Source organism: Sceloporus occidentalis, unplaced genomic scaffold (assembly GCF_023333645.1).
Source record: "Sceloporus occidentalis isolate IW3139 unplaced genomic scaffold, rSceOcc1.0.p SCAF_9, whole genome shotgun sequence".
Taxonomy (NCBI): Eukaryota; Metazoa; Chordata; class Lepidosauria; order Squamata; family Phrynosomatidae; genus Sceloporus; species Sceloporus occidentalis.
Genome location: NW_028316989.1, coordinates 34,354,197 through 34,378,707, shown reverse-complemented (window position 1 = coordinate 34,378,707; position 24,511 = coordinate 34,354,197). Strand labels below are relative to the sequence as shown.

General features: G+C 38.5%; 1 protein-coding gene across 1 annotated transcript in view; it reads right to left on the bottom strand.

Moving 5' to 3' along the window:
* Nucleotides 1–24,511, bottom strand: part of NPTN (neuroplastin) — a 49,971-nt gene that overhangs the window by 11,142 nt on the left and 14,318 nt on the right. Inside the window, exons 2-6 of the mRNA XM_089538682.1 lie at nucleotides 20,313–20,660; nucleotides 13,837–14,005; nucleotides 11,954–12,048; nucleotides 4,425–4,558; nucleotides 3,552–3,825 (exon numbers count right to left, since the gene is read on the bottom strand). Of these exons, the coding sequence (XP_089394808.1) occupies nucleotides 3,552–3,825; nucleotides 4,425–4,558; nucleotides 11,954–12,048; nucleotides 13,837–14,005; nucleotides 20,313–20,660 (1,020 nt within the window). The remainder of the gene's footprint in view (nucleotides 1–3,551; nucleotides 3,826–4,424; nucleotides 4,559–11,953; nucleotides 12,049–13,836; nucleotides 14,006–20,312; nucleotides 20,661–24,511) is intronic.

Genomic DNA, 24,511 nt, shown 5'->3' with positions numbered 1-24,511 from the left:
GAAATAGGACACCTCACTGTATTTGGACAGAACTAGTAACTTGCCTTGCCTATTATTAGAGAAGGAAAGATTTCTGCTGATGTTGGCCTGATTCACAAGCCCATTCTTTACAGTAAGAGGTGGAATGTGGCAATAGTGTCCTACATGTGGCATATGTCCAGTTCACTGAAAGTCTTCAATGTTGTGAGGAGCTGCCTTTTTGAAAGTTTCCAGTATTCCAATTCTGATTTTTGAACTCTTATAACTGTGCAGTGTGAAAGGGACCCCAACTACAGAAGAGGAGAGTCAAGTGCATATGGTTCTCTCTCATCTTTCTGTAAACAGCTCACTTTGGTCCTCAATGAACAGGGCTTGACCTATTAAAATGTTTTCCTCCTCTCAAAACGCTCATGGGAACAGTCTCTGAGAAAATGCCCTTTTCTGAGTTAGTAACTGGACAACCAAGACATAGATATCAGTGCAATTTACTTAAGTAACCATGAAAATTAATTTAATGTGGATAAATAACAAAGACTGAATAATCACTGGAGGGCCCCATGATTCAATTCTTCAACCAAAGTGGCCATATTGTTAGGGATATGACAGGACAACATCAGGTAATGAAATGGTAGAAAAGAAAATACATATTCTTAACCCATTGCTTTGGAATGCAATCTCTATAGCTAATGTTAAGACAATATATATTAGTGTCTGTTTATATTTCTAAAGCAATATCTTAAGACCTCCCTAGATTCCACTTTTGAAGTGATTTTGATTCTCAGAGTGAAATCCTGAAGGTGAAACGCAATTAATAGTATCTTATGACATCTTGAGAGGTAAGGTTGTGGAAACGCTCATTGCCAGAAATGCACAAGGAAAAAACCCTAAGGATAAATCTTATTGCACATTGCTATGCACAAGCCTGTATTCATATGTAAGAATATATGACATAAGAAGTCATGTCAGTGTATTTTTATTTTTGCTTTAGTACATTTATCAGAAAATGATCTCACACTCTCTGCTTCTCACTGAACATTCAGGGAGAAGAGAACACAAGGATATTGCCTTTCATAGCTTTTTTCAGATGTGACATGCCTTCATATAGTATAAAGTTATGACAGAATCAACCCTAAAAGTGAAAATACATGGGCATCACCTGAGGAAGAGACAGTATGACACACTAGTTACAGCATCATGTTACAATGGATGGAATCAGAAAAAGGTTAGACAGGAAGGGGCTCGATTAGGCTGTGATCCATAGCCAATTAAAATTGCATACTTGTAGTTAATCCAATTTAATTGCCTCACGGCAATTAACCATTAACATCTTCACATGAAACCAGCTTCAACAGCAATTGGGATGGATGAAGATGCTAGTGGCTCACTCTAACAGAGCATTGAATTAACCACGGCACACAACTGCTATTCAAGAGCATGTTGGCCAGCTCATGTTATCAATCAGGCAATTGTACCCACTTCATTAGATCGCTCTTACATATATAGGGCTAGGGATAATTATATAAGTTCCTATCAATTTCTGACAGGCGTACAACATGAAACCATCTCCCTTTCAAGAGAGCATTTTGGATGAAACTGGAGTGTTTTCACAACATGCAACCTTGATGTTTCACAACTTCTATGAAGCTTAGAAAGAAGCATGAATCTTCATGGTTAAAACAATACTGCTAACTTGCAGTAAAGTCTCAGTTGTGAGTCACCTCGCCAAAAATACCAGGATGGTATCAGGAACAACCACACTTACTTGCATTCCTGGGTTCTTAAACAACTCAGAACCAAAAAAAAGAAAAGAAAAGAAAAGAAAAAGAAAAAGAAAAGAAAGGGAATTTCCATACATTTAATTCCTGGAACATGCATCTTTCCAAGAGTGCATTACAATGAGCCAAGCACAGCATTGACAAATGCTTATAATCCAATCAAATGGTAACCAGGATCTTCTAAGTAAGGCCATGCACAACTCTTCCCATGCTCGACAGAAAGCTGCAGCCAATCAATTTGGCTGTAGGCCTGCTTTGGTCTTCTTAGAGATGGTGAAGAGCTTAACATTCATCAAGCTCTTCCCTACTGAGTAGCCATCTGCAGAGGAAGTGGCAGTAGAAGGCACAACCTTTTTCAACACAGAATCTTAGGCTAATTGGAAAGAAGTTGCAAAAAGACTTTCCCCCCACATTAGTATGCATACATACAAGCAAGCAATCTTCCCACAGCTGTTCTAGAGCCATCCTGCAGTGTTAGCTCTACACATACAGACACTCACATGCCTAAAAATACTATAGCTAGTTGCACCTTGAAGCAGAGCAGAAATAAGAATTACAATGGGGATGTGTGTATTTAAACATATACTTGCATATTTCTAGAATATTTTCCTCCCATCTCAAAACATGCACTCCACCTGAGTATGTCAGTCCTCCAGTATCAAGCTAGCCACACACATCTTACAAGAAGGAGAAAGAAAAACTTCCATTGTTGGATAAGAAATGTTAACAACTACACTTTTGTACAAACTTACCCAAGAAGCTTCTCTTTGAGCAGACATGATCATCTCAAATGAATATTTTTGCCAAGTCAGGTATGCAACGACAGGACTATAGGATGGAATCCATTATGAAAACTTAACTCTAGTACTGGTTGCTACCAGGATTGTACTTTTGTTTTTGTTTTGTGATACACAGATAATGCTGAACTGGTTTACTATCACATTTTATAGGCAGGATTGGCCCTTGCACACCCCTCTCAATCTTTCAAAACCAACTTGAAACACTTAATACCACTCAGTCCTTATGAGGCAATCACAATATTGTGTACAAGACCCATCAACTCGAATTATGCCAGGAACAATGCCAACAACCTGCCATCCTCCCAGAATAACTTGCCTTGCCCTAAAAAGAAGAAGCTATTCAGTTTTTATTCTAAGTTTTTAGTGTGTTATTCAGAAGTATTTATTTGCAAAGGTGCTTACAAATCAATATTCTTTTAATATGAAAGTAAAAATAACTTTCTAAGTATACAGATTAGGTAAAAGAGCCCTTCTGTTATTTATGCCATCAGCAGTCTGGCAAATATTTTTGATCATGAAATGCAAAGACTTTCTTACATACGCAGCTAACAGAGGCGGCTGCATTTGAGAATAGCAGACTTCCCAGTGGTTACTTTTAAAACAACGATTTCCTTCTTAGGAGTGTTTCAGAAGAGAAAAAGTAATCATCCTACTTAACAGGAAACTTTTTCCCTCCGTACAGCCCAGAACACTAGGGCTCTTTGTCAAGACCATAGGTTTCAGTATGATCTCTGCTGTATGTAACATTGTTCTGGAGAAGGCAAATACACAACCAGCCAGCAGATCCTGTGTCCTACAGCCACATTTTACAAAGATGAAATATTGCTTTTCATACATTACTAAGACAGAAGAGAGGAATGATCTTTCATCAAGCCTGCTGAGGCATAGATGTCTGAGCTACTGATATACAAGGGTCTAGCATTTGAAAGAAGGTGTTCTTGAAACAAAGGAGGAAACGGGCTTTTCCAGGGAACAGAGTAGTTTAGACAACACTTACCGTCAGGAACCTCGTCTGGCCGCTTCCTCTTCTCATAAACCACAATGATAACAACAAGAATAATTATCTCTGCCAGAATCCCCAGGAAGGGCCACAAAGGAGCCAAGTGGCTGCGAACACGTAGGATGGTAACTTCTGCCACAGAGCCGATCGGGTTTGTTGCATTGCATTCATACAGGCCAGGATCCTCATTAATCTGGAGATTCACAATAGTCAGTTCCGTATAGTTCTCTTTATTGGTGATAAAGAAGCGACCAGAACTGTTGTCAATCCCCTGATGAGAAGGAAGCAGAGGAACACAGGTGAAAACAAGAATTTCAGCAAGCACTGTACACAAGACAAGCTGCTGAACAACTACATATTATTTTAACATCAACTATGCTTGATGTTCTCTGTTGTGCTCAACACCAGAGATGTGGGAAGGAGACATGGTAATCTCATCATGACCTATCATAGGCCACATGATAAGTAAACTGTTACCTGTACTAGAAGCACATGCTAATCCCAGGTGTGGTTCGTAGAATCTCTATTTTTATTTTTACTTTAGTTTTTATTTTGTAAGAGAACAAATAGCAGGGCAAGGAAAATATCTGCTTGAGAACATAGTGCCCGAACACACAGGCCGAACAGACAGGCTGCACTCTAGTCCTTAGGACTGGAATGTGGCTTTGGCACAGCTTCTGGCCTCTTAGGATGCATGCATCATTTAAACAGCATACCTCCAAAGTGACCCAAAGCAGCTTTATTTTGGCCTGTCTGTTCAGGCCCTTAAGACTTGCTTTCCCTGGGAAGAAACAGTACTGGAAAATACTTCTCCATAGAAACTTCAACCATTATTCAAGCTTACCTAGTGGTGTTGCATCTTATACTCACCACAGAAAGCCCATTGACCTTCTTATACCACACCCAGTCAGGGTGTGGGTAGCCTGAAGATTTACAATACATCATTGCCTCTTGCCCTTCATTCTTGTTCTCGCTTCGCTTGTGCCCAACAATATCTGGAGCAGCTAACATACAGACATGCAAAAGAAAAGAACAGGGTGTGCTGAAAAATTTATTCCATGTCTTCTGAAGACGTTTCAGAGGCATGCAGATATTTAAGTCACAGCACTATATCACATAACATTTAGTTACAAAAAAGTTTATTTATTTGTCAAAAGATGAATAAACTTCAATGAATTTTTAAAAAGGACAATTTAAAGGTCAGTCACATAGCGCATGCTTTCTGATACAGCAAAGGATTCCTGCAAAATGATGCTACGAGACTTTTGCATGTTTCTGCTACCCAGTTACCTTAGTTCATAGTGAATTGCCCAAATGTGATTACCACTTAAAATGATTCAAAGAAGAAGCTGAATAATTCTTCCTTCTATTCTTGGATGCTATCTACTGTTTACGTCTCAGTATTAAGCCTGCTCAACAAACATCAATGCAGAGCAATCATGGAGAAAATGTGGACACATTTAGGCTTGAAAAGACTATATAAAAGCTGAATATTTCTAATTTAGAAGAATTACTCATAACATCCTTTGTTCCTTTAGAGAAAACTGTCACTTCAGTAAAACCTACTGAGTATTGATAACAAATTACTTTTTTTTGCTATACAAGTCCATGTACTATCTGCATGACATCACACATCTATGATTCATACTTAAGAAAACATACAATTCTGAAACAACTGAATAACTCGCCCAATTATCCAGTCTTCACAGAAAGAAGAGCAAAGATGAGAGGAGGATTGAGATAGTAATCTTTTGGTCTCTTTCAGCATTCCGGTCATTTATTTTTTTGAAATGTCACATTTGAAAAGTCATATCTGGAGTCTGATATCCAAAGATGTGGAAGCTAAATATGGGTAGTACTTAGATGGAAAGACATCAGGTAACCAATGATCTCCAGGTAGAGTAAAGAGGGGGGGGGGGGGAATCTGCTTGAATCTGTGGCGAATTGTTGCTGCCAGTCAAGAGTTGACAATATTGAGCTAGGTGAATTTATTACTATTTTGTACAGGGCCATAAGTTTACATGGCCCTTTCCAGAAACAAGTAACAATAAAATCCTGCCACCGGCGTACAATCTAGGGTGATATGATATAAAATGTAAACAGTTATAGTAAGTTAAGCAAATAAAACAATAATAGAAAACAGCTATAATATAATCACAAATTAAATCATAATATTATTAAGACAATATCAATATTATCAATATTAATATTATAATCAATATCAGTATTTCATATGTAAACAGAAATGTCTTTAGCTCGGATTTAAAACTAGTTAGCGAAGAAGCAATCTGAAGATCTACTGGGCGGCTGTTGCAGGAATACGGTGCAGCAAGTGAAAATGGACATAACTGAGCCAAGGAAGAGGAAACCCTTGGTTGGGTGAGAAGTCCAGTATTCCTGGAGTGAAGTTCACGAGCTAGTTGGTAACAATAGTTTGACTTACTATAATGCTTCCTATGTTTTCCAAGTGTATGTTATGCCTTAATGGAATGGCACTTATTAATTCTTTTGTTTTTAAAATAGTTGTTTGAAAGCTCTATTTCCTTCTCCCTCCCCCAGAATCAAATCAGGGACCTTGTTCAGAAGCTGTACATAGATGAAAGTGAGGGTCAGTGTACTCAAGAAGAGAATCCCATTTCTCTTGAACATCCAGTAGTAGCTAAGCAGTGCCAGGGCCATTCACTTGTCCATCTGTGTAACTTCCAAGTCCTGCTGCAGTGTAATACTTTGAGAGATTACATGAGATCAATGAACTGCCTGAGATGAACCTTCACTTAGCAGATGGCTTGGTATGCTTCAGTTACCACCTCTGAAACTCATTCGCTTTCTAGGCAGCTAATTATGTCACACGTGTCCTGCTAGGCGACTGCTGAGCCTTGATCTGTTAATCCAGTCAAAGTCCAATCCGAGGCCTAACAGACCACAGGCACTGGAAGTTATTCAAGGGCCTACTTGCTCGCTACTAAACACAAAGGAACACAGAATTGCCAGGGAAATTCACATGGGGGGCAAGAAATCATGTTCACTAAAAAAGATACATAAAAATACAGCAATGAGAAGACATGAAAAACAGAGTAAGGGGAGTGCTAAGGTCACAGGCTAGAAGTTACAACTAAGCTTTACACACTTTGCTGTATTAAGTTACATTATGATTTGCAAACAAGACATAGAAGCCACAGATCTTTTAAGGTCAAATTTACCTTCTTTGTTACAGATTTTATTTTTCTTAAAACTTTCCTGTGGGAAAAAAATGTTTAATCACCCTCCCCCAAAAAAATCCAACAATTTTTGTGCATGTTTAAAACGAGAGGGTTATTTTGGTGACGTAAACCTACTTCTGATCACCCAAAGCATCATTTCCAGAAGTGCTGCTGTGGCCTGCCAGGGGAGTGGAGGAGGATAAATGGGTCTCTTAGCCAATTGGAATGCGTGCACAGTGGCTGAACTAGACCAATATATAAGTTCTGTGTCAAAGAGGGATGCCCAAGTTTAGTTTCTATTTCAGGTAAAGGATCTAACAGACCAGAGACAATATGGAAACGGACATTATATGATATAGCGTGTTAACATGGCCAGCATCATCACTAGCACCTATGAGACTAACTGTCTGCAAGATCCCTTTGCATACTGATATTTCAGACTAAACTAGATATGTCTCTGAATTCTATTCCTTGGAGAAATAGTGTTCATTGCCTTGCAGCCTCACACCACTCTCTCATAATCTGTCCACGTTGTTTAAAACATGGCTGTAAAAAGGTCAGACCTATGGAGGCAGTAGCTACTGCAGACTGACTTTGTTAATGCCAGCTTACTTAAGAAATAATGTCAGGCCATACATACATACATACATACATACATAAATAAATAATATTTAAAATCCAGTTTTTAGGATGGCTGAAAAAGTGATCTATCTTTCTTCTATACATATATTATAAATTCTGTTACAAAGAGAGGTTGTTCAAGTTAACCCAAGCAATCAGAGATATTACAACGCATGCTCTCCATTCTTCAGTGCAATGGTCTTCACTAACTATCAGATTCTACTTCTTGAAAAGTTTTCTTCTCAAGTAGTGGGGAGAAAGGGAGTGGATGACTAATAGAAATCTGTATTTATACTTTCCTAAGTGTAGTTGGACCCCTTAATTCCAATAGATTTTAAGATATATGCTGTTTGAAGGCATTCACTGCCTCTTAGCAAGCCTGTGGCCAATTGTTAATCTCTACTGCGATCAAGCAACAATCCAAGACCTTTCCCCCTAATACGATCTAGCTTAAGGATTTTTTACACATTTCTGCTCCAAAGCCAGAGATGAGACAAAGGTTTGATAAGCAGAGAAAGAAGCTGTTCCTTCTAACACTGGATTTAGCTTTCCTTTAAGCTTCTGAGAAAGATGAGCAAGCAAGCCAGATACTACAAGCCACAACTCCAAAATTTAAATCCAACACTGATACAGATTTCTGCTTTAAGACATCACTCAATCATTATGCTTTAGATGAGGCTAATGCTTGAATTGATTGTACTCTTATGATTTCTGGATTAATTGGCTGTAGATTAGGAAGAGAAGAATTCTAATAATCTGGACAACTAGAAGGTCCTTTTGAAATCAGGCCATTTCTGATTACTTATGACCTCTTGTAGCCTACAGTCTGTTTTTAGCACTCATATACCTTGCCCTTGGGAACATGGTAGACCAAGGACTATACTCTCAACCATACAACATGCATGCATACACCCCACCATTACTTTGGCAGGTTAAAAAAAAGGAATCTAGACAGACAAAGGGTGAACAACAGTCTAGAGGTCACGTTTCCCTTATCTGGAATTCTAAAATCTGAAGTTGCTCAAATGGGCAGTGCTTTCTGATGGTTCAGTGTAGACAAACTTTGTTTCATGCAAAAAAAAAAAATTACAAATATTGTGTATAAAATTACCTTCATGATATATGTATATTTATTTATTTATTTATGGGATTTATTTATTTATGGGATCCCACTTTTCTTCCAAATGGGATTCATAGGATGTACAGTGGAGCCTCGGGTTACGAAAGTAATCCGTTCCGCGGCCGCTTTCGTAACCCGAACGGCTTTCGCAAGCCGAATCCCCATAGCCGCTAATGGGGAAAAGCCGCGATTTGGTGTAAAATCGCGGCAAAAAGCACCAAAGGTTTTTTCGGGACCCGAAAAAACGTTCGTAACCCGGATCAATAATTTCCAATTGGATTTTTTCGGGTCCCGAAAAATTCGTAACCCGGGTATTTCGTATCCCGAGGTTCCACTGTATACAAAACATGAATGAGTTTCATATTTAAATTTGAGTCCCATCTCCAAGGTATCTCATTATCTGTATGCAAATATTCCAAAATTAAAATAAATCAGAAATCTAAAAAAAATTCTGGTTCCAAGCATTTTGGATAAGGGAGACGCAATCTGTCCAAGGTGTAATTTCACCCTGTGAAATTCCTGAAATACTGTATGCAGCTCTCCACCCCCAATATTTTATTTACTTTGTGTACTTTTAGACAGCAAAATCTGGGTTTTGCAAAGTATGAAATGAATTGCAAAGTACATCAAGGGAGTCATGTATTATGCATGATTTATTATAGTTCTAAGTCAGGCTTTGGATAAGGGGCAAGGACAGTACTACTGGAGACACTGTCTTCTGATGCTTCCCTTTGTGTGTAAACTGGTTTCTAAATATGAGTATCAGCTTCTCATATTCTTTCTTTAAAGGAGGTCAATCCAATCTAGGTCCTACCTAGAAAAAATGCAACAAAATGAGACTTTTTTTTTCAGAACAGGAAGTGTCCTAATATAGTGAGCCTTTGATATCCACTAGGATTTGGTTCCAGGAAACCCCCCCCCCCCCCATGGATACCAAAGTTCAGGGATGTTCAAACTATCATTAAATATACTGGATAGTAAACTGATGTCTGTTATATAAATTGGCAAAATCAAGGTTTGCTTTTTGTTTTTTTGGAGTTTTCAAGCCATGGATGCTTGAATCCATTGATAAACACTATGTGGATATGGAGGGTTTACTGTATTTTAAAATAAACACAAAGGTGCTACAAGATCCCCAGAATGTCAGCTATGTTTTTGTATTTTTAAAGAAATATGTATTGCTTCCTTTAATTGGCAATGTCCCAAGTTGCAACTAAAATTCAATAGCAAGGCTTTTTCAACGGAGAGGGAAGATTGCAGGGGGAAAAATGGCCTTGGGCATCATATTGTGACCAGCATGTTGTATGTTTCCCATCCATGGTTTAGCTGGAAACATGCAGCTCACACAATTCATATACACAATTTCATATTCAGAAATGGAGGTAGCTACATATTTGTGTAACTTAGAAAGTACTAATCAATTTTGAGACTAATAGTTTTAGCAGTTTCTGCCTGTCTAAAATGAGTTTTTTCTCAACACCGTGAAGATTATTAGGAAGTTCATCCTCAGTAAGAAAGCATTCAAGGGTGATTCAACAACTGGACCATCATATAGATGTCTTGGGTCAGGCAACATACTGTATGATCCCCCATCCTCCAAAATACTTCAATACTTGAAGTACTCTATTCTAAGTACTTGAAATCCCCAAAGTATCAGGAATATGTATATTTTAGCTCCCTCACAGTATGTTTCTGTTCTGTTATTATGTTAGCTAGGCAGTATAGCTCACCACTGAGCAGCAGCCTTGCGCTGACTTAATGTATCAATAAGCATATCCATATTGATTGATACTTTTTTTAAGCAGGGTCAAACTTGTGCTCTCCCTCTTTTCTGTAGGATAACAAAGATTTTAAATTGAAAGTTTCAAATTGTAATTTTCACTTAACCAAGACAAGGTTTTGTTGCTCCCTAAGAAATAATAATGGCAAACTTATGTGAAAGAGCTGAAATGGAGATATACTTTCATACACATTCACCTCACCAAGCAAACATGTAGGTGTTTTTATTTTGCTCAGAATTATGATGCCCCAGCTGCAAAGAAAACGTAAGATCATCCATGCTAGATTAGACCAAAAGTCTATCCAGCCCAGCATTTTGTTCATGCAATGGCCAATGGAGATTCTTCCAAGAAGCATACATTACCTACTGAAACCCACAAGCAGGACACAAGTGCCATAGTACTTTTGAAGTTGTATTCCCAAGCAACTGCTATCCAATGTCTCTCACACTGGAGGTAATATAGAGCTATTTTGATGAGTAAGCACAGATTTAATTCAACCACCTTTTAAAGTCATCAAAACTAGTTGCCAGTGTAACATATTCCATAACTACAGAGTGGAATCTATTATGTTTGCAGGGGCGGAAAGTCAAGTAAATAATATCCCAGTCCTAATGGCATCACTCTTGGGGTCAGAATGAATTGAGGACCCAGGGAAAGCTGAGGAAGTAAGTGTAGTTAAAGCAGTACAACTGGTCAATAAAGAGCAGTTAACTACATAAGAGTCTTTCAGCCAGAGTCCAACTGAAGTGGGCTACAACATGGATGCAGAGCACCAACTGGCTGATAAAGAGTAAAAAATGGATTGAGGGAGGGAGAAAAGGACCCTGGCATTTGAACAGAAACCACAGGACTTGCACTGCACTGCTCTTTTCCAGGCTGAAGAAAGAAAATTAGGCAGCAGTTTGTATACTGTGGCCAAGGAGATATACTTGAGTGTCCAGCAGGAATTTCCACATCATCTCCTGAGCTATCCACAAGGCACAGCTCAGGGCTAGGTTGTAAGGTGAGAAATATATTTTCATCTTTAGGGAGATTAAGAAACCTTAGGGAGTTGCAGTTTGGAAACACTGGTTTTTAATGGTTGTAATGAGTTTGTTTAAAGTGTTTGATCAAACATATTTGGAGGCATTAAGGAAAGTGTAACAGTATGGTAAAAAGTACTTAACTTTGGCCCGTACGTACCTCAGAATCTGTCCGGAGCGGCGGTAGCGTATTTTCCTCTGCAGGGAAGCCGCAGCTGCCAATCCACGCGCCTTCCCTGTAGAGGAAAAAGAACCCGCAAAAAAGCAGGTTCTTTTAAAGCTGCAGGGGTGGCATAACAAGTGGGCCAGTGGTGCACTTGTTACATAAGTGCCGCACAACAACGTGCAGATCCACGCGGCGCTTACGTAACAATGGTGGTGCCTGTGTACACAAGGCGCCGCCATTGTTATGGCGCTGTGCCGCACTAGGCTTAGGGACCGCACGCCATGTGTACCGTGCCTATATTAAGTTTTCTCTTAGCAAGTTAACCAATTACAAGAGCCAATATTTACTTAAAAGTGTGGGAGACAACTACTTATGTAGTAAGAAAACTGTGACATGGCAAGAACTAAAAAAAGGGATTCCAGAGGAATGATATAAATAAAAAAATGATTAAGAACACAGCTACTAAGGAAAGGAAAAATAAAGTAGTACCTTTCACTTCAATAGTGGCATTTGCTGAAGGGGAGTTCTCGAATACAAACACACACAAATATTCCCCTGAATCATCTAATCTGGGCTTCGAAATTCTGCAAAGGGAAGAAACATAGATTAGAACAGCTGACAGGACAAAGACGTGGTGACAATCCAATCCAAACCAGAGCCCTGGTGGTGTAGTGGTTAAATGCCTGTACTGCAGCCAATCACTCACAAACCATAAGGTTGCAAGTTCAATACTAGTAAAAGGTCTAAAGCTCGACTCAGGCTTGCATTCTTCCGAGGTCGCTAAAATGAGTACCCAGATTGTTGTGGGCAATTAGCTTACACTTTGTAAACCGCTTAGGGAGTGCTTAAGCGCACTGATAAATGGTATAGAAATGTACGTGCTATTGCTATACTTGCTGTGACAGGGAAACGTTGGATTCATTCACCAAGCTTCAGAAATCTTCTTGAGTATCCAACCAGAAACAGCTTAAAGCAATTCCACATTTGACTTTCAGTGGGTAGTGGGAGAGGCCAACTAGATCTGGAGTTATAGTTCCCACCAGCAATGTAGAGATCACATTGGTTGACCCCTATGAACAAACAATGTGCTTCCAAGAAGTACAGTCCTGCAACCAAGAAAGCCCTGTTCATGCAAAACAGAATTAATAATTCTATACTGATGGAATTCTAAGGCTTCTTCTCCTGATTGTAACTGTTGCAAGATCTCTAAATAGTTCAAAGTGGAACCTGAAACAAACAGTTGAAATGTGGAAAACTGAACCACGTTTCAGTTAGTCATGTCCATTCCCACAAAACTCCATTCCTTCTTACAAGTTCTAGCACTTCTCAGACTGAGAAAAAGAAATGATAACATGCAAAGAAACAAGCAACCCAAATCACTTAAAGAGCTGAACTGATAAGTCAACTGGCAACATCTTGGTACAATATGTGGCATGGAGTTCAGCAAAGCAGAAAAAAGCTTTCTATGATTCTGTGTCCTCAGACAGCAACAAAATTCACAATAGCTGCAGTTTATGAAAAACTTTTCAAAAGCAAGTCCACCTAGCAACCTCTTCACATCAGATTCATTGTAGGTTACCACAGCTTGAACTGTCATGAAAAGCCCTTGTACCTCAGCAAGAAAAATTAACATCTTAATCTGATTAAATAAAGCAACACACATTTCTTGTTATGTCTGCCATCAGTACAGCTAGAGCAAAATAAGCCAACAGATATATTTAGACTTAGCATCAGGTTCTTCATGCAGTGGGCAATCTATGAAGAACAGGCCATTTTCCTGAAACTTTAGGCGTAAAGAGATATATATTTTAAATGCATTTAATTAATTAACAAGTACCATCTGGACTATCATAACCCTAGGATACCAGCTGAAGGCCTTCAAGGTCCCTGGATCATATGATAACCACAAAAATCTGAGCTGATGACAATTGAAATATTTTTGAAATTGAATTTCAAAAATAACTTCCTTGTGGCCTCCAGAGCACCATCTAATGTAGTACATCTCTTTTCTAGGTTCTCAGGTAGAAACAAGAGACAAAGTTCTGCAAGTTTTACCTCCCCCCCATCCCTCAAAAACTTGAAACACATCCTGTAAAGTAGAGAATCTGAACAACTAACTATCCCTAGACTTGATCAATTCCTTATTGCCAATGTACAAACATACTTTCCTGCTTGCTTTGGATTAGAAGAAGGAAATATGTCACATTGGCAGAGAACATGAAAGATGCAATGTATTTAGGAAAGCTGTATATATTCTAGCTCTTTAAAAAACACGAATAAGGCAATTCTACAATATAGACAGTGTTTATCTACTCCAGTTGCAGCTTCACAGAATTTAGAATTCGTAACAAAACTACTTTTTAAGAACTTACTTGAGTTCTGCAAAATCTGTAAGTTTTCTACTGTCTGCAACCTCTTCACCATTTTTCAACCAGTAGCTGTTCAAGAGGATGCTGGGACTTGTTGTGAGGTTGCACTGCAGTGTGATGGGAGGTGAAGGTATAACAATGGTCACCTCATTACTGGCAAGGATCTTGGGCTCTAGAAAAAGAGGGCACATTAAAAAAAGTGGTCAGACTCTACAGACACAAATGCTGGTGGCACATCAAAACTAAAGGGATGAGGAACTGGGAAAGGGAAGAGAACTACACATGAAACACAGCTTCACTAGCTTAAGAGACATCAAATCATACAGTCAACAGCTGATCAGCAGAGGAAGGCAACAAGGACCAGTTCCCCTATGTGAAGGGAAAAAAGAGAGAGAAAAGAATAATGAAATACATTTTGGGACTCTTGCTCTTTAATTTGGCCACAATCAAGATGAAAATTAATAATGGTTTTGGCATTTTATAATAGATGAGACACACTGAGGAGCTGTGCAAGTGTGATCAGCTCCAACCACAATACCAAACACCTCAAAGCCTGTATTAATTTAACCTTGTGTGTACACACATACCCATCCCTCCATCCCGTCTACTTTAGTAAAAGATACTCTCTGGATATTCTCACACAATTCTGGATCCAGAGCCAGATTAATGTTTGCTGAAACATGAGCTATCCAAGTTACCTCCATAAAATGTGTATTATTGTAACAATTTTTTTTTAAAATATAGATGCCCTTCATAATTATAGGGCCTAAATTACAGTTTACTTTGTGCATAAATCTACCATTGTCTAGACCTAAAACTCTTGCTGCAAGAGAAACAAATCCCAGTAAAACCTAGCATGTTTTACGACCCTACTAAAATACAATGAATTTTTCCAAATTGAATTACCAATTCCAATTGTCTAAGAAGCTAGCAAAGAAAATGAAGCCATTAGATACTTCAATTTGCACATAACTTATAAAAAGAAATCTAAAAGGAACCAATTTCCTATTTCAGCCATAGATGTGGAAACTTTTTTTTAAAAAGGAAAGTGACGTGGCAGACTCTGATACAAGTTATGAGGAAAGTGAAAATATTTGAATGAAAACACACTGTATCAAAATAAGTAATTCTGTAAGAAGCACAAACCCCTCCAATATCAAAAATATGCAACAGATCTATTGCTCTAACTTTCTGGGCCTAAATCCAACTGCCAGTACCAACTAGACTAGTCCCATTGAATCTACAAGAAATCAATGCCAATGACTATGTAAATGCCGCTGATTCAATGGATCCACTCTAATTGCCATTAATAACTGAATTTAGCCCCTTGTATATTGAGGTCAGTAGGGAGAAGCTCCCATTACAGATAGTCCCAATCATATTAATTTAAAAGGACAGAAAATGTAACCATCCTGTCTGCATTCCAGGATTACAATTTGGATTACTTTTAACTCCCTCGCTTTAAATCTGGGGTCATCCATGCTGTACTTTGTTTGTTTTGTGTGATATGCACAATCAGAACTGATGCTTATAAACCAAGCATGGGAAATGTATATCCTTCCTGATGTTGTTCAACTGTACATCCTATCAGCCCTACTACCACTAGATTTGTTGGACAAGGCAGATTAAAAGTGTAATCTAACAATAGCTGAAGGACCACACATACCCCATTGTATATCAATATATTTAACATAAAACTAGCACTGATAATATATGAATAGTTTTCTAGGACAAGCCCTGGTCACCCCACCCCTTTTGCACACTCCTACTATATGTAAGCATTTCAATAGTAAGTTATCTGTAGGTATCACTGCACTACATTTGCAAGGCTGATATACACATGACAGTGGAAATGTATATAGCTTTCTTTTCATTGCTGGGCACTTGAACCCTCATAGAAGTTTGAGATCAGGGAGACTGAACCAGTTACCAAAATGTTTATCGATCTGTCTCCTGTTAAATGTAAGATGCTGCAAATGATCAAAGGTGCAGCCCATGGAGAAGAGGGGCTTCACCCTCCCTTTTTATTTTCCCAGTGTAAATTTCAGCCGTCGCCCCATCTATTTTGGCAAACATGCAGATACAAGAAATCTAGAAGAAGCAAAGAAGTTAGGATTTAACTCATAGGTTCAGCAAAGCTCTTCTTCATTGTTAGCTGAGGTTTCCATATGAGGCACACAGAAAGCATAAATGAAGAAATACTCTCTGTGAGCATATTACTGCACAATCCTTGGAGGCAGGAAGCAAGGGCATTTTACTTTATAGAACAAAAGAGAAAATTATGCACAATAAACCAAGCTCTCTTTTTCATAGCTGTGCTGCATTTTATATTCACCCAGTTTTTTAAATATTCAGTACTACCAGAAAGAATGCCTATTTATCCTGGATGGTTTTATAATATCATCAGTGTTGTTTTAAAAATATACATGTATTCATACAGTCTGAAGTTGTACAAACACCAATCTGCAAAAACATTCTCAGATAGAGGTACTGACTAAAGGGAAGAAAACTGTTCTGATGGTTGTTTACATTTGATACTTGTCATTTCTGCCATCTTATAGTAATAAACTTTACTACTTTAATATCCACCGTGAATCTTGTATTGACTCCTGGTTATGCCCTTCTCCTTTCTGGACCATTTTCCATACCTAGCTGGTTTAATTTTCACACAGATACCCATAACCATTCTCCCTTCTTCAGCAACAAACCCAATAAAGTTTAATCACAGCAACTGAAGATTTTGAGGATGTTTCAGTCTTTTCCACAAATTCTGTTCATGCTATAATCCATTGCAACTCCGTTCCTGCAATGAAATGTGTTCCTCTATTCATGAAAGGGTTATGTTCAACACACACAGCAAAGCTATTTGAATCCTTTTCTTTTAAAAACTCTTCAGCAAATCATTGCTTCCCAATCCAGTGTCTGATACAACACATAAATCCATATAATTTTAAAACATACTATGAACATTAAAATCAACATACAAGAATTTCAGAAGGTGATTGTAATTTACTTCTGATCAAGAGGGTTTCATTTAATGTAAATGCTGTTTTAATACACATGCTAACTTGTGGGGAAAAATTACTGCAACAGAACAAAACAGTAGTTACTGCAATAGAGAACAAAGCAAATTTAAGACATTTATGCATGTCTTGTTACGTATGAACTACTAACTACATAACTGATAAAATTAATAAGATTAAGTACATACTCCTAGTGTCCTGGAATTATAAGTATACATAGAACATCACTAAAACTTAAAGTCAGTTTTACTTTAGATTGAGAAATTAGCAGTGTAACAAATCCCAAGAATGCAGTTCTTCATGAAGTCCAGGAAAGGTCCTATGAAGATATAGTTTTTATATTGACCATGACCATGATGTGAAGTCAATGTACTTCTTCTAATCCAGCCTGATTACTATGAAATCTCACAATGAATGGAGGGCAGGAATAGAAAGTTAGCAACTAGATTTTCTCTCAGTCCTGTTTTTACGGTGTCGTTGGCACCGAAGTATTACAAATTCATTTCTTCCATATAAGATTCTTGCATATTATACAGGCATAAAAATAAATAAAGCTAAAATGGGTAGGCATGATATAAAAGGGACTTGGTAAGCAAGTTACTACTGTATCTGCAAAATAATGCGCTATTAATATTTGCCAAAGACACAATCAGGTCTGCCTAAATAGGGGCGATGAAGATGCAGGGATTACTTTCCTAGTGATTGTTTTACTATTTTTCCAAGGACAGGGAAACTCAAGGTAGAAGGCATCCAGTGGGGTGAAAGCATGTAAGACCTGTGAGGCAGCAAATGGACAACTAAAGATTATATTATACAATTCCAGGATTTAAAAAAACCTATGTGTCTTTTTGACATGCACTAAAATGCCATAACAACACTGTAGAACTGATAGTAGATCAAACTACTAGTTTTTATTGACTCAGTTTCTCAAAGGACCTACAGCAATTTAGGACAGGTATTTCCACTAAGGAAGGGTGAGAAAGAAAAGAGAGGATGATAAGCCATGGGGTGCAAGGCCTGGACAAAAACCCAATCTTGGACCCCGTTTCAACACTATATTGTTCTGCTGATACTATGGCAATCTTTCCCCCCTCTTTGACCTGCTTAGGCAGTGCTCTACTGTGTCATACGAGCACAGACAGGCTACTATATTCTCCACCCTTACATTTCTTCCCCCTGCCATACATACCTGTTCAAAAGAAGAAGAAAAAACATACACATGCTGATATACCAAATTTTAAGACAATTTATGCTCTTTCCAGAGCAACTGTAATACTGAACAAAATCAGCCTGTTACAATTTTAGATACTTTCTTTTGTTGAACATTTTTATATTAAGACAGAAAATCTGAGACTATAGTTTTTCTATGATTGAGTTATCCTGTCAGCAAACAAGTCATGCATCATTGCTGATAACTGCCATCAAGTTGACTCTGACTTATGGCAACCCTATGAATGAGAAACCTCCAAGTCACACTATCAATGGCCCTGCTCAGGTCCGGCAGACTCAGGCCATGGCTTCCTCGACTGCGTTCATCCATATGTAATGTGGTTTCCCAATTTTTCTATATCCTTCTACCTTACCAGGCATTATTGACTTTTCTTATGAGTCATGTCTTCTCATGATGCAGCCGAAGTATGACAGACTCAGTTTAGTCATCTTAATTTCTAGGAAGAGTTCTGGCTTGATTTGATCTAGGACTCATTTGTCTTTTTAGCAGTCCATGGTACCCGACATGCTTGCATACAATAAATTACAAAGCAGAGGCTATAACGATCAGGTAGTAGAAACCAAACAAAAAGAGAACACTTCCACATATGGTCCTGTCCTTTGAGGTCAACTGACAACGCTCTTTTGCAGGTTGTATCTCTGTATGCGAATTGCGTGATAGGAACACAGGAACAGGATTTCTCTATAGCTTAACTTAGATTCCGGAACTATCTGAGAGATATGGATAAGATTAAATTTCAAAAATTAAAAACTGAATTAAAATTGTTAACTGTTTGGGGGAAATATGCTGAAGAAAGGTAGCATATGTATGCCCTTCAAAATAAATAGAAGAATGCCAGTAGATGTATGTGATAACATGAGCAGTAATGTGAAAAGGTTAGAGTTAGAGCAGCTGTCCAAATCCCATTTTATTATTGGCCCCTGCTTTCTAGTAGTCCTTGTAGTAGAGACTGGATTCAAATATTTAGGAACAGGCAACTAGCCACTTCCTAAGCCTTGTAAGCTATAGGAATAAACTCTTTTCAAATGGAATAGCCTTGTTTTTGACAATGGTTTAGCAAAAATGGCCATGCCTGATACTATATATATGAAGAACATTCAATAGTTTACTTCTAAATCTCAGCTCACTTTTGTATTTATATGCTACTTTGCAAATTGTTTTCTAGTCCTATCTCCTGCCATGCAGGAATACACAACTGCAGCACTCTGAAAGATGTCCACTTCATCCTTGTTTAAAGAACTCCAAATTGTGCTAAATCATGCTGATTCGAAGTAAAAATCCAACGTATTTTTGTGTCAAGAAATATAATTTGTTATGGGAGGTGCCAGCTCAATGGACGCTGAATGGTGCAGACATAAACATCATGTCTGAAGTTGTAGAGTTACTCTATAATAGAATACAATTCTGTTTCTACTATCTGTACAATGCGACAATTAAGAATCTACCTTGCATATTATTTGTGAGAAAGCAAAACTGATTTACACAATAAACTGCTTTAGTAACCAAGTGAAATATAAATTATAAGACTGTGCAACCAGCTATGATCTAGGTTTATATGTAGGGATGCTCAACTGAATGCTAGATGAATTAGAAGGCGGCTGCTCCTGGCTATCATTTCTATGTGTAAAGTAAGCAGTGGTGTTCATTTTTAGAGAGTGGCCAGGGAATCAGTTCTGATGGTTGTTAAGCATTTGTGCAATCAAGTATCTGACTAAAATGGGAAAAATTAGGCTTTCACATGTAACAAAACCCAAACAGGAAGGTTTTCTACAAAAGTCTATGAACTCAAAACCATGTGAATAAGGAAGGCATTCCACGAGATTCGAACGAAAGAAAATAAAGAATGGTTAGAAATGGTTAGATCAGGGAATAACGCAAAATTGAAAAGGCACTCATGAAGAAACCAGCATTAGGAGAGCAGGAGCCTAGTATAAAAAGTAAAAGGGAGGGAACAAACAATCCAATACTGTGCTTGTTTTCACAGAGGAACTACAAGTCAACTCCACCGACACTCCCCAGTCCTTTGATCCTAGGAAGGAGGAGACACAGTAAGAAGGTGGCAAACACAGTAAGGCATCACAACTAGAGGAATCATCTGGGTTCAAAACCAAAAAAACATAACAAAGACAATAGGTAGGTGATACTAAGGGTCACAGGTGAGGGGTAAGGGTCACTCGACTCCCTCTAGATACTACAGTACTACTACTGTAGGGTACTGAACTCACTCTGAAGGACGCTTATGGTAGCCTGGGCTCGTATCCACGTTATGGCAGGATTTTGCCTCAAGTCATTCCTTCTGGGATCGTTGCTTGCCCTGCACTCGTAAGTCCCAGAGTCTTCCAAGGTAAGGCGAGTAATTCTCAGCACGCTCACGCCATTCACCCCGTAGGCAGTGTTAATGGTGACACGGCGCTTTCGAGCACCATCCCATAGCTGTTTGAAAGATTCAGCCCGGTTGACTTCAGCATACCACCACTGGATCTCTGGAGTGGGGTTCCCAACCACGTCACAGTACAGCTCAAAGGCGTCCCCCGTGAGTTTAGTTTCTGACATGGGCGACTTGACAAACCCAGCTAGAGGGAGGGGCAGCAGAAATGCAGTGACAGACCAGCAGAAAAGAACAGATCTTATAAAGAAAGCAAATGAATTACAGAAAGAAAGAAAAAGAGACATGCCCATCTAAGACAGCAGCTATTGCATGACTTATAGAGAAAAGACAGTGTTTATAGCTTGCAGAGAGCTTTAGTTTGGATAGCAACCTTGCAAAAAGCTTAGGTTGTGGGATACAAGCCATTAGCTTTAAGAGTTTTACATAGTCTGTAACAATCCTTCATAGGAAATTGGCTTGAAGAGGCCATAGCTGGAAAATGTAATGCATGTTTTGTTCACCTCTTGAAATGCCTAAATAATAGTTCTGAAGGGCGGTGTGGACAAAGAGTTGGGTGCATGTTATATTTCAACAAGAATTATTGAATTAAATGCAAACACATTTTCCTGCATTACAACTTTTGAGGTTTAAAAGGTAGTATTAGAAAGAGACATACTTTGTTGGCCACCATTTTATTCTGTGTCCATGATGCAGAGAATCCAGATATATCAAGTGACCCAAATTTCCTGCAGCAGACAACTGCAAGAACTTCTAAGGTGCAGTGCTCTCAGCAGAGGTTTATATATATTAAACAGTAATTGTTCCACAGAGACTGTTTAGATATTAAAGTTCTCATGTTCCAATGTTTTCCACACATTTACACACACCAACCGGTTGTACTGTAATATTAGGCTCTCTGGACTACTTTCTTTCAATAAACTTGTCATAACTGGTTGGTATACAGCATATCCTTATCTAAGGCTGTTGCCACACTGGAGAAATAAAGCAGTTTGACACCACATTAACTGCCATGACTCAATGCTATGGAATTCTGGAATTTGTAGTTTGGTGAGGCAGCAGAGCTGTTTGACAAGGAAGGCTAAATATCTCACAAAGCTAGAAACCCCAGAATTCCATAGCATTGAGCCATGGCAGCTGAAGAGATGTCAAACTGCTTTATTTCTGCAGTGTTGCAGCATCCTTAAAGAAGGCAAAAATAAAAGCAATATAAATCTTTTTTCACACACTGATTCCTTTAGGTAGCTGACCCCACAAAGAAAGAGATTTGTGAGAGTCCAATATAAGTCATCCACTCTTCCACCACCACCACCACCACCCCAAACTGGAAACCAGCTAACATTTTCAACCAATATTACCTATTCTTGATTCTACACATTTGTGGGGAAAGTACTTTGTTATTTTTCTGCTATATGGAATATGAAGCAGTTTCAACAACAACACATCATAAATCAATAAAAACAAAATCCAGTGTATTATATCAAGTCACCTTAAGCACCAAGACTGCTACTCATTTTTATTCAAGTACTGACTGATAAACAAGGGCAGAGAGAATAAAGAAACAGCTTTCCCAGACAGCCACTACAGTAAGGGAATGCACTAAGAGTAGGTTAGATGCCTCACCAGGCGCTGATCATCTCTAGGCCACCTGATTACTCCCTATTATATGATAGGGTCAACAAGACTGTCAAACAGCGAGCGTTCAAGTACCAGAGTACAGTACATGCAAACTATAGAACAGTGTGACAGTGTAGTATTTCTGAACGAGTTACACACACCAACACACAATCTCTCCAGGTTCAAATATCGAAATATAGAACTCACTGGCTAGCTTTGGACAAGTCACCCTTTCAACTCATTTAACCAGCCTCCATGCTTCACACCTACCTATATTCCCAGCTAACTAGGTCTAAACACAGAATTAGAGTGTCACAGTGTTTTGCCATCATTCGCAGCCTGGCCAAAATCTGTGATCACAAAAACCCTGCACCTTACCCCAATAGGAACAATGGCTGATCCTTCCCAGCTCACAATTCTGGGGCCAACCCGCCCCCCCCAAAAAACAACAACAACAACAACAACTGGCTGATAGGTTTTATTGACTTGACCAATGATTGCTCAGCCATCCCAAGTATTTTGGCATTGCATGTGCAATCTGAAAGCTCCCAGGTTTGCTTCCAATGCTTAAGCCAAAGAGAAGGCATGACCATCAGCATTAAATTGCAAGGATAATCTCAAACCTGGAGCTAGAGATGGAGGAGGAAGGCTGGTATTTGTCGCTTACCAGACAGTACTGTCATACTTGCCATGATAAGCAAAACCATAGAGCTCTGATATTAATCCAGATGTAGCCAGACTCCTATTATAAACCTTTGAAAGCACAAGCGAAAGAGATGCAGAACAATTTATACACCACTAAATTGCTGTGGTAGAAAATGCTATAGCTACTGCTTCTTCCAGTTATATGGCTTTTACAAAAGTCCTGTCCAGTGCTGAGGCAGGGGCTAGGCAGAGTTGGAGCAGGGAGGCATGCCTCACAACAAGCCAGTAACAGAAAAAATGAAGAGACTGGTTTCCAGGTGTTTAAGCTTTTTCTTTCCCCCACAAAAAGGAGGGGAGGGGGAATCTAGCAGCACCCTTAGCAATAATTTATTTTACATGACCTTTTGCAGATTTCAATCCACTTCCTCAGATGCATCAAGGAAACTAACTGAATTCCACAAAAGCTCATGCTAGTTTAAATTTAGTCCAATGGTGCACAAACATTTTACCCTTGGGGCCACCCTTTACATCTACATGCAGGTCTCATGTCCCTCCCCCTTGACATAGTATAGCATACAAATATGTTGTTTATGTGTGTATTTTCATTTGCACATTTGTGCATATTTATATTTTAACATTTTACAAAAAAATAACATGATTCAAATTAGAAAAGTTTTATTTCAGTAAATTCAATATTTAACTGAACACATGTGTAAATTTTACACATAAAACATTTGGGAAGAGGAGCGATCAAAGTTTCCAAGTTTCATGCCCCCAGGGACCCTGCCCCACTATTTGAGAACCACTGATTTTGTCTTAAAGGTGTTGATAGATTCCTCTTCCTACTTTTCCTTTCTATGCTGAAAAAGACTAACATGGCTATCTCTTTGGGGAGAAAATCCTCTCTCAAGACACTCCAAACATGAACAATAAAACACCTTTTTTCTTTGGCAGAAACCACCATTTGTAGTGCCTTCAGCCATCATTAACATCTTCATTTCTTTAAGGCTATACAAACCTACTCACCCCTGACTTTCTCAGCAGACCCATAGGTTTAACATTTGGGCCATATTCACAAATGAGCATGCAATTAAAATACCCATCTAACATTATTGTTGCAAAAATATGTAGCCTTAATATAGAACAAAAGAAGAGCATTTTCTTAACTGATCTGCACCTGTAGAGATTTACATGTACAAGCAATAGGAAAAAACACAATCAATTGCAATCTGTAGGATGTTACCAGCAGGGTTGCCAAGTCAGAGTTGGAAGAAATTTGCGGAAGAGTCAGTAGAAATGTACCAACTCCAATTTCAAAATAAAACTTTCTAATATTAAATGCCTAGTTTGTTGCATATTTATTTTCATCAGAATTAGGAAGGTTTTTTGTTCAGAAATTTAACTCAATTAAATATATCTTATGTTCTATCCAGCTATGTAGTCAGTATTCACGTAGTGATGATGAAATGCCTTGTGAAGTCAAAGGCTTCCACGGCTGGCATCCATAGTTATTTGTGGGTTTTTCGGGTTACGTGGCCACATTCTAGAAGAGTTTCATCCTGACGTTTCGCCAGCATCTGTGGCTGGATGCCAGCCACAGATGCTGGCAAAACGTCAGGAAGAAACTCTTCTAGAACATAGCCACATAGCCCGAAAAACCCACAAAAAACTATGAAATGCCTTGTTGCTACCATTTTACTACAATAAATTTGTTATTACAAATTAAAATACATTTGCCATTTATGAAGGAGTTGGAGAGTATAAAAACAGAAGCTT